General features: G+C 36.6%; 3 protein-coding genes across 3 annotated transcripts; 2 read left to right on the top strand and 1 right to left on the bottom strand.

Annotated features, from left to right (window-relative positions):
- Nucleotides 1-3751: 3751 nt before the first annotated feature.
- LOC137237795 (probable oligoribonuclease) lies at nt 3752-4579 on the top strand. The gene has a single exon (XM_067761976.1). The coding sequence runs from the start codon at nt 3816-3818 to the stop codon at nt 4494-4496; it is 681 nt and encodes a 226-aa protein (XP_067618077.1). The 5' UTR covers nt 3752-3815; the 3' UTR covers nt 4497-4579.
- Nucleotides 4580-5169: 590 nt separating this feature from the next.
- Nucleotides 5170-7792, top strand: CSN6 (COP9 signalosome subunit 6). Its single transcript, XM_067761972.1, has 2 exons — nt 5170-5606; nt 7070-7792. The coding sequence occupies exons 1-2, from the start codon at nt 5253-5255 to the stop codon at nt 7712-7714; spliced, it is 999 nt and encodes a 332-aa protein (XP_067618073.1). The 5' UTR covers nt 5170-5252; the 3' UTR covers nt 7715-7792.
- Nucleotides 7765-9672, bottom strand: Dph5 (diphthine methyl ester synthase). Its single transcript, XM_067761973.1, has 2 exons — nt 9152-9672; nt 7765-9086 (listed from the first exon to the last, which is right to left on the bottom strand). Exons 1-2 carry the CDS (start codon nt 9284-9286, stop codon nt 8379-8381), a joined length of 843 nt encoding a protein of 280 aa, XP_067618074.1. The 5' UTR covers nt 9287-9672; the 3' UTR covers nt 7765-8378.
- Between the last annotated feature and the right edge of the window lie 1439 nt (nt 9673-11111).

Genomic DNA, 11111 nt, shown 5'->3' with positions numbered 1-11111 from the left:
GGAAAAGTAAAATGGACAATAAAAAATTTCTGAGTGAATTTATTGAAATGTATAAATCTTTGGCATCATTGTGGCAAGTAAAAAGCAAAGATTATTGTAATAGAATTAAAAAGAATAATGATTATGCGACTTTAATCGAAAAATTAAAAGAAGTAGATCCTGATGCCACAAAGGATACAGTTATAAAAAAAATAAATAGTCTCTCATTATTGTATCCCGTTTCGTTATGAGTGGTAAAATTTTTTGTAAAAGTTGTGTCAAATGTTGCCTTGCTCATACGAACGTAATTTTTAAAATCATTTTGTGACGTGAATTCCAGTTCTTTAATAAGCTCACTTTGTCCAAGAACTGCTCGTTTTTTAAACCATTATTTGCACCAAATTCTTTTTTTGTGATCTTCTCTCTTTTTTTACGCTTAATTGCCACAGCGAGCAATATTGCTGCAGCACAATTGTTGCCCGTATTCATCGCTGTCTAAAAGAGAACTAATGTTCGGCCAAAAGTTCGTATGGTGTATGGCCAAAGTTGCGAACAAGATTGCGGAATGTTCGCGGAAATGTTCGTGTCGTGTATTTGGCGCTTTAGCAGTTTTTGTATGTGTAAGTAAAATGTTGCCAATGTGTTGGTTTCCATGGTTCAATTATGTACAGGTTGGCTCATCTCATCAGCTGATTTTATTTATGTCATTGCATGGTCGAAGGGATTGTCAAAAGGAGATGGCAAACTTAAAATGAAACCAACACATTGGCAACATTTTACTTACACATACAAAAACTGCTAAGTTTTATGTTTCCATTCCATACCATTCGCACTAACACCAATACACAGATTTTGACAATTTGAGCAGAGATATTTTGTTGCTTTACAGATGAGCCAACCTGTATATAGTTGAACCATGGTTGGTTTCATTTTGAGTTTGCCATCTCCTTTTGACAATCCCTTCGACCATGCAATGACATAAATAAAATCAGCTGATGAGATGAGCCAACCTGTACATAATTGAACCATGCTTCAGAATTAAATTTACCCAAATTTCTTTTAATTCTCATCCAGCTTGCTAAGGGGCGTTGCGCATTACGCATGTAAACAAAAGATCAGCTGTTTTTTATGGGCAATTTTTACGTCATTTTCCTTTAGCTCTTGTTTTTGGCTTAAGTGCAGAATACATACATTTGTCAAATTAAAAAAATGTATATGAGTATCGGTAGTGGTGTTAATGGTGAGTTCAACCGTATAATTTTTGTTTGGTGCAAATAATAACTATAGGGGTAATTCCACGTCAAAAGGTAAATTTTACAAAATATCTTTGAAACTATTGAGTCAATCTTGAAAATTGTAATGTCTTTATATATAAAACATCTTTATTTAGAAGAAATTTCTATAATAAAATTATGTTTTTATGGGAAAATGATTGCTAACTTATCATAAAACGAATAATAAGTCGAAAAAATGTGTTATTGACAAAATACTATCGTGTTGAAGATAATTTCATTACCTTTAATTTGGTATATATATCTTTATGTTAGAAGGTATAACTTGATTATTTAGGGGCGAAAAACAAAGAAGGTGCCATATGAGTTCAATTATTTTTATCGATGTAGGTATATATATGGCGGCCACCGTGGTGTGATGGGTAGCACACCGTATGCCCTGGGTTCAACTCCCGGGCAAAGCAACATCAAAATTTTAGAAATAAGATTTTTCAATTAGAAGAAAATTTTTCTAAGCGGGGTCGCCCCTCGGCAGTGTTTGGCAAGCACTCCGGGTGTATTTCTGCCATGAAAAGCTCTCAGTGAAAACTCATCTGCTTTGCAGATGCCGTTCGGAGTCGGCATAAAACATGTAGGTCCCGTCCGGCCAATTTGTAGGGAAAATCAAGAGGAGCACGACGCAAATTGGAAGAGTAGCTCGGCCTTAGATCTCTTCGGAGGTTATCGCGCCTTACATTTATTTTTTTTTATAGGTATATATATATATGGGTTTATGCATTGTATTAATTAATTGCAAAAATACATAATGTATAACATTGCTAATTTTTTATTGCTAAAATATACGTCAAATGTAAACTATTTAAAATTTTTCATTCGTGAACAAGCTGATATTACCTTATAACTCTTATGTTTATTGTTATGTATTTTCTTGGCAACTCTAGAATAAAGCTTTTAATAACTGTAAAAAGCCTGTTATTATCAAAAGTGGAATTAAATTGTGCGTGATAACATTGATAACTTAAACTTAATAAAAAAATTTTAAATCTTCGGTTGTAACGAAAGTGGTCCATTAACAAGAGATGCACTAGCAGCTCTTCAGGAGTGGGGTTTGATGCCTTATGATGGTACATATTTATGTGCAGAGGGCCATGAAATGAAATTGGTCGAGTGCAGAACATTGACGGGTTTGTTTGGAAGTGAGTTTTTATTTTAGTTTTCCTGTTGCCGGTGTCGGATCGGTTAAGGGTAATTTTTTTAAAGGTGTTCGACGCAGAATTACTGTGCATGGCGCAGCCGGTATTGGATCGGCTAAGGGTATTCTACGCAGAGTTACTGTGCATGGCGTAGCCGGTTTTAGATCGGCTAAGGGCTATTTTTAATAATAATTTGTAGACTAAATACACTAGGTTATAAGTTTAAAATTTGTAGACTAAGTTAACTAGGATAAAAGGAAGCTGTATTTAATATAGGAATAGATAAGACAGTTTTCGATAGTTTTAGTTAAGCCTTTTTGAAAAAAATTAAATTTAAAAAATTTCCACCAAAAAAGAACTTTCAAATTTTTGGTAAATAAAAACTAAAAAAGTTAAAGATATATATACATCAGATGAAAGGTATTTTTATAAGTTATTTTTCGATTTTTTAATTTTTGAAATCCATCCACTAGTTTTGGAGATATTTTGATTTGAAAAATTCATAATTTCACCTTTTGACATGGAATTACCCCCAAACCTTTCATTTGCACCAAAAAAAATATACCGTTGGAATCAACATAAAAATCTCTATGAAGTCCGATTTTTAATTTTTTTGACAAATGTTGTATGTATTCTGCGCTTGTTCCTTGTTTTTTTTCGGTATAAGTCTAGTTGAGGGGTCGACTGCTAATACGCTATCAAAAATATCGAGAGAAGTTTTAAAAGACGCGCATTAATCTCGAGAACAATAATCCGAAGGCGGAAAAGAAAAACTTTATCTCTGTCCGGAGATATTTGCAGTTGAAGTTGGCGATTTTCATGTGGTTGTTATGTTTGTAACCACAAAAAAAATTGTGCATCGTGGCGGTAGCCACGGTTATACCACACACCCGGACTTGGCATGGCGTAGCCCAGGGTTATTTTTTATAAGCGCGGCCAACGCAGAAAGGTGCTCTGCGCAAAAATACTATGGATCCCACCACTGGTTTCGGAGGCACCCGCGGGTCTTTTTTCGGTAAATATCTTGTGAACGTGTTAAAATTTTTATTTTCCGCCTTCGGATTATTAATACTGATGTCAAGACGCGTCGTTTGACACCTCTCTCGATATTTTTGGTAGCGTATTAGCAGTCGACCCCTCAACTAGACTATTACCTTTTTTTATTTCTTTTATTCATTGAAGCAGTCAAGTGTGACGTATACGCGCAGAACGAAGCAATTTTGAAATCGTGAATGCGCAATCTTCTGTGTGTGATTTGTGCGTTTTCATCATCTCCAGTTAAATTATTTGGAATTGGCCCTTTAGGAGGTAATGTTATTCTAACGCGATGGCAGCATTGGCATTGTTATGAAACAAGTTTTGACAGTTCATCCATAAAACTCGCGTATGCGTATATTGAAGTCATGTAGTCATGTATAAAACACTAGACATTTTTGCACGTGGCTTAGTTCACAAATCAATATTACTAGCACCAAAATTTCGTATCTGTCGAAAGCAATATTCTCCATCAAATTATACAACAAAAATGGAAAGTGGACACAAATTGATAGCTGATGAATCCGCAATTGTATGGATGGACCTTGAAATGACAGGTCTAAACTCGATTAATGATAAAATAATCGAGGTTGCATGCCTGATTACAGACAAAGATCTCAACATTTTAACAGAGGGTCTAAACTTTGCCATAAACTATCCCAAAGAGACATTTGCGCAAATGGACGAGTGGTGTAAAAAACATCATCACGAATCAGGTTTGATAAAAAAGTGCTTAGAATCAGATATTACACCTGCGCGATCAGAGGAACTAGTTTTGGATTATTTAAAAAAGCATGTGCCAAAGGGTAAATGTCCATTAGCAGGCAGTACAATATATATGGATCGTTCATTTTTACGTCATCAAATGCCAGCTGTTAACAATTACCTGCATTATCGCATAATTGATGTTTCAAGCATTAAGGAACTGTGCCGTCGCTGGACACCAGATATATCCAATTCAGCTCCTAGAAAACGTTTGTTGCATCGAAGTTTAGATGACATTCAAGAAAGTATTGATGAGCTTAAATATTATCGTGAACATTTCTTTAAGTGTTAACCAAAAGCTAAGCATATCTTTAAATATTATGTAAACACTTAATTTAAAAAAAGAAAATAAAAATTATGTCGCACAAAATTAAATTTTAATTTTTTTTTAAAGCTGAGTTAGGGGAAAAGGCCAATATCAGGGATAGCTTAGGATCTGACACTTTACAGGGTCAAAATCAATTGCAATGCGTAAGAAAAAATAATTTCAAAAAAGGTTGATTGATCCGTTTACATTACAATAATTTGATATAAAAAGCTTGTAAGATATACATTTTGCAACAATAACAAACCCGGTTCTGATGGCAGAAACCTAATTTAATAAGGCAAGATAAAAAATAAATAATTTGTTTAGCCGAAAGCCTATGCCGCATCGCGGCGTTGAATCCTTTTTAATTATTTGCATATATACTTTTATAAAAAAAATTTAAATTAAGGTATTAAATAAAATTCGCAAATATCTTAAAATAATTCTATACCAGCCAGGAATAGCATCAATATTTTGAAAAATACCGTAAGCTATAGGTTTATTAGAACTATTCTCGTGTAGGCTACGTTTACAATTCGGAACGTTCCGCCAGTACATTTTCTTCTGGCGTGCCATTGCCACGAATAGCGACTATAATGAATTTCATACAGCAGTTAACAGCTGTTTGTTCTCAATAACTTACCATTTGAGCCACTCTGTTGTTTTGTTATTGTGAAAACAGTTCGAGAACCAAACAAATTACGGCTTTTGTAGAAAACTAACCACTTGAAATCCTATATAATGGAGCGAATGGACGTTGATACAGAATCAAATTTAAACTATGGACCATCATGCAGTCATCATCAGACATGTAAAGCAAATGCTGCAAACGCCAATATAATGGCTGGCCCTGGGACAGTACCATCTGTGACTGCTTCTTTGCATCCATTGGTTATAATGAACATTTCCGAGCATTGGACTCGTATACGTGCTCAAGCCGGTGAAACATGTCAGGTATTTGGAGCATTAATTGGAAAACAAAAAGGTAGAAATATAGAGGTGATGAATTCATTCGAATTGAGAGTGGACCGTGTCGGTGAGGATGTTGTCATAAATCGTGAATATTATCAAACCAAGGAACAACAATTTAAGCAGGTACGTGCTGTGTTTGCACTATGCAGACTTCTATTCAATGACTTTTTGAGCAGGCGGTGGACTAGAAAGGATAATAAATGCTTGTCTTTATTCCCTGTAGGAATATTTTCACCCAAAACTTGAAACAAACAAATAAATGTGAGCCTCCATTTCAAACCAACTTTAACGCAGTTATTCACTGGGTTTATATTCAACGGATGCCTAATATAGCTTACGAGTTTCGAAATATGTATTTCCAAAAAGTTTAAATTCATCAATATGAGTGTTTACTTTTATTCGCGTTAGGCGGCACGACAGAATCAGCATCTGCCAGAGGGTATGTTATTCTGCGCTTATCCGCAAAAGGTACGAGCTTATTCTATTAAATGATGCAGACCCGCGTTGTGCCATAGTGAGGCTTGTGTTTGTGGGAAATCTGACTTCCCCTCTTCGGGTATTGGACTCTGAAAATAGGGTTCGCCGGGCATCTATCAGCATACTGCTTTGCTGACTCTTTGTGAATATCGCTGAGAATTTCATTCTCATCTCGTTCTAATGGTTGAACTTTTGTGTGACGGATATCTGTTGTTGTTGTAATAAAAATACAATTTTGGGGAGTGTTATCGATGTTGATGGTCCTTTGCCGGATATAGATCCGTAAGTTTCGGTAATAAGCACCATTAAGGTTCTAGCCCGACCATCTCGGCAACGGTTATTATGACCACATTAAACCTTCTAGGACATACCGCCCCCACCCCCTAGTTCCATGTTGAACTTGAAATCGCCAGAGCCTCGCCTGCTAAATATGGGTATGATACATTCATATTTGTAACAATGGGTGATAAAAGATATAAAGCTTTGTATTGCTTATCAATCATTTGAATCCCTGCCGCATATCTTCTAAGTACTTGAGGAGATAACATTATATCCCTGGGTAGCGGGGTGTCATCCATCATCGTTTCTCTCATTTAGGGTCTGTCTTCGCTCATGTTCCGGCGTCATCCTGCAGCTACCTCTTGTGTGTTTCATTAAGGCACGAAACCACATCGGAATGGCATATAACACAAGCGGCTGGACAAATAATTTGTTCGTAACTGTGATTTTGAATATGCTTTTCAGACAGCTAAAGCGTAACTTTTTAACATAATGATGCTTCAGAATTTAACGTTTTGGCATTTTGGGCATTGTTGCCAAATTCTACTCCATTGCCGTCTAGTAATCCTATATGTTCGATGACCTGCACCTATTAATATCCGTGACCGCCGTTCGAATTTGAACACCTCAAATATTGCATCACTATGAAAAAGACCACTGAAATTAACACAAGGCGGAGCCCATGTTAATGCCAGCACAATTGATTAGATTTAGAATAATTAGAGCTCTTACCGGATGTATAACAATTGTGCCTTACTATCAACTGAGCTACGAAAATGTCCACTGTTATTTAAGATATGCTTTTTCCTAATTTATAATTTTTTCGCTAGGTTTTTGCCGATTTGGATTTTATCGGCTGGTATACAACAGATGAGTCACCTACCCTCCTCGACATACACATACAAAAACAAATAGCTGAAATCAACGAATGTCCTATTCTTTTACAATTAAATCCATTGTCACGAAGCGTAGATCAACTTCCGCTGAAGTTATATGAATCCACCATTGAACTGGTTGGTGGTGAAGCGAAAATGCTATTTGTACCACTCACATACACCTTGGCGACCGAAGAAGCTGAACGGATAGGCGTTGACCATGTTGCACGTATGTCAACTAATGAAACAGGTGAAAAATCTGTAGTTGCCGAACATTTGGTTGCACAAGATAGTGCCATAAAAATGTTAAATAAGCGTATACAAATTGTGTTGAAGTATATTAAAGATGTGGAAGATGGAAAATTGCCAGCAAACCAAGAAATTTTACGTGATGCATATGCTTTAAGTCATCGTCTACCTGTAATGAAGGGACCAGAATTTCAGGAAGAACTTTATACACAATGTAACGATGTTGCACTTATTAGCTATTTGGGTGCGATGACTAAAGGATGCAACGATATGAATCATTTTGTTAATAAATTTAATGTACTTTATGATCGACAAGGATCGGGAAGGCGTGCTCGTGGTTTATATTTTTAAATTAAAATGTATTTACTGAGGAAAGTAATAAAAATAAACTTCATAGGTACAGAGAATAATTTTTCTATAGTAAAATAAGTTTATTATCTTTCAATTAATTAAAATGACACAGAGAAGTTAGAAAAAAACTACCTCCAAATGTGAAACTGTGCTTATAACGAACAAGTTTTGGCTCACATCAATTACATAATTTAAACAAATGCACAACATTATTTACCATAATAGCATACGACATACATACTTAATTAGAAAAACAACTAAGTGAATTATTTAACAGAATTCATTTCTTTGATATTCTTACATTATATTACTTTTAAAGAGGATCTGCTTTTGATTTTTGTTCAGTGTGGGGACGAACTACTCGTACGACGAATCATTTCTTATCAATTTAACCGAATTTTTTCAATGAGCACTGTGATTGGTTTAATTTCATGGTATACATTTGCGGTTGTTGATAAATGGCGAAGGATTTTTTTCCTCAAACCCACTTCATCCCAGAATGACGGAAATCATAAAAGTATGATCGAAATAAAATTGGTTAAATTGACATGCAATGCTGACATTTATCGTATCAATAAGCATTCGCCCACCCACGTTTGAATAAAGCAAAAAGCGACATCAAAAATTTTCTAATATAAACTTTTTTCTGTTTTACTCTTGATTTTCAATGATTGTAGTCTTCCAACTTAAATGTTGCATATTGTTGTAAAAATTCCACTTCAAGTGGATGCATTTCTTTCGCTGGTATCACCAGTGAATGCAAAGGACCACCAAGATCAGTTTTGCTCATTTCACGCAAAGTTTTCACTACTATACTTTGAGTATCGTGGCCGACACGCGCCAGTCCTACACACAGTGACAATTCATTCAGTATTGTATTTCGTTCCAGCGCATCTTTTTTCTCAACAATCGACATTAATTGTTGCGCAGCTTCAGCCACAGTCATAAATCGTGGCGGTTGATATTCTTTTCGCTGTCGCATGAGCGATTCAGGTGTTGGTTCTTTAACTTTTATATCTAGCAGGCATAATGTATGCATGTTATGTAGTCTATTTAGCTTAATTTTGTCATAGAAACTGTCCGGTTTCCATGTTTCATCCCAATAAGGTATAGATACCGTCTCTCCAAACTTATACAGTTGTAGGCCACAACAACCAATAGCATTCATAATTGAAGCATTATGTATGACTTTGTACGGTATTTTTTTCTCCTTAGCACGTAATATGAAATCAGTGTGTGTAGTTGCACCAAATGGATCACCAACTACCAGTAATGCTACATCTTCCTCTGCAGCACCAGCTAATATCTCATCAGCACCTTGTTCTACTAAATCGCGATCTGCTAATAGAACTGGGCGTCCATAGTAGGTTTCCTAAGAATTTTAATATATTCGAATAACTTTTTTTTTAATAAATACGCAAAATTATTTTCACTTACCAGCTCCCCTTGCGGACAACCAAGGACAGATGTATACATTTCCAGGTACACACGAGAGCAGCGTTTTACAATTTCAAGGCCCTTCACTGTAATGTCAGTTGGGTCGCCCAGTCCCAAGCCAATCAAATAAAACATATTGCGTTGACGATTTGTTGTTTTTCTTTTCAAGACTTCTTCCTGCTGATATTGTGTTACACAAATATCGTGTCGGAATACCTGCTACTGCTTTTGTTTATCCCACAAGCACGGGTGTTTCAACCGCAAACGCACTTGTACTTTTCCCGCGCTTACAAGTGCATACACTATTAATAAATGTAATTGTATTTAATGCCTCGCGGATTTTTTGATATTCAACCTTGCAAACGTTCTTGGAGCTACAGTATGTATATACCTCCTATGTGGTATGGGATTCTGCGACGCACGTGCTGCTATTACGGAATGAGAATAAAAAATCTAAACAATTATGCTCGCAACTCGTAGAAAAAATATTTTGCTCAACAAAGCTGTCACATTTATCAGAGTTGCAAAATTTTGATAGATGACAAGCGGGTTCACTTATGAAATTTGTATGCTGCTGCACATCCACACCTGCTATATATGCTGGCTTAACATGTTCCAAATCTATCTACATAGGAGAAATCAAACTTTGGTCACTTCGCTTCGCTTTGACTTCGAATTTATGGCGGATTTACATAAGCCCGTTGGAAGCTTCAAATAAAATAAAGCGTTTTATTGTTAACTTACGGCACTGTCTAAACGTCAAAGCGTTTATATGAATCCGATTAACAATGTCTCGCTTTGTCGCTTCGAGCGCCGAAGGCGTTTATGTAAATCCGTCTTAAGGGCCAATTAAACTTCCTTAACCCTAACGTCATAGCCTTAACCATACTCATATCCATAACCATCTCCAGTGTGATCGATAACCTAAAAATCGTGAAAATTTCATAAAAATGAAGAAAACACAAGAAATTACAAACATATTCCACAAAAAATAAGTCTCTTAGTCATAACGTATCCAAAACAATGAATAAAATCTACAAAAAGTTATTAATCAATAATTTTGTAGGGCCAAGTATTTTAGTTAAACTTTTTGTTGTTTTATTTGGAGCTTTTCGGCCGGTTTATCTTAATAAAATCTACTTTTTTATTTCAATCAACGCGTTTCGACGCATATTCGCGTCTTCAACAGGATTATTATTGACAGATGTATGCTTCTCCCTGTCCCGATTCTCTCCAGAGACTGATTACACTCTAACACGTATTTAGATGCTGTGCTGTGCGAGATTATTGCCTTAATTGCTGCTTGACTGTCAATATAAAAGTTAACACGGTTGCAGCTTAAGTTATTCTCTTCCAGGGTTTCTACTGCTTTGGTTACGGCTAATATTTCCGCTTGGAAAATGCTACAGTAATCCGGCAGCCTGTGGGATCTGCTTATTTCCGGATCAGCGCAGTATACCGCAGACCCTACTCATTCCACTACTTTGGAACCATCGGTGTACACATGTATCGCCTCGTCCGCCATTTGCGCACCCTTGCGCCAACCGTCCACCTCTATTGTGGCCTTAAGATCTCCCTCGAAGCGCAGATAGGGAATCAGGTAGTCTGTTCGTCTTGTGATTGATGACGCTATACTACTATGGCCATATGATAGGTGCTCAAGCTGCCCCGAAGCACCTAGCCTGGTTGCGGTCGTTAATGCTTTGTTCTTTGCCACCAGGTCTACAGGTGGAATGTGCAGAATGGCATACAGTGCCGCCGTCGGGGTTGTTTTCAGGGCTCCCGTAATGCTACGCATCGATAGTCTGCATACCCCCTCTAATTTTTTGAGGTATGTGGTTTTTTGTGTGGCTTTCCACCAAACAAGAACTCCATAGTATAAAATAGGGCTTGTTGGTTGATGAACAGCGTCCACAGCAGAGGTGATAGCACCCCTCCCTGCGGCGTGCCCCTGTCCACT

The sequence above is a fragment of the Eurosta solidaginis genome, chromosome 1 (genome assembly GCF_040869045.1).
Source record: "Eurosta solidaginis isolate ZX-2024a chromosome 1, ASM4086904v1, whole genome shotgun sequence".
Lineage (NCBI taxonomy): Eukaryota > Metazoa > Arthropoda > Insecta > Diptera > Tephritidae > Eurosta > Eurosta solidaginis.
This window is presented reverse-complemented; position numbering and strand designations above follow the sequence as displayed.

Bases quoted from the DNA above. Each gene is read 5' to 3' on its own strand.
- Dph5 (XM_067761973.1), bottom strand. From the start codon at position 9,286: ATGTTTTATTTGATTGGCTTGGGACTGGGCGACCCAACTGACATTACA. The intron at 9,087-9,151 runs GTAAGTGAAAAT...TAAAATTCTTAG, and splicing joins GTTGTCCGCAAGGGGAGCTG to GAAACCTACTATGGACGCCC.
- CSN6 (XM_067761972.1), top strand. From the start codon at position 5,253: ATGGAGCGAATGGACGTTGATACAGAATCAAATTTAAACTATGGACCA. The intron at 5,607-7,069 runs GTACGTGCTGTG...TTTTTTCGCTAG, and splicing joins AGGAACAACAATTTAAGCAG to GTTTTTGCCGATTTGGATTT.
- LOC137237795 (XM_067761976.1), top strand. From the start codon at position 3,816: ATGTATAAAACACTAGACATTTTTGCACGTGGCTTAGTTCACAAATCA.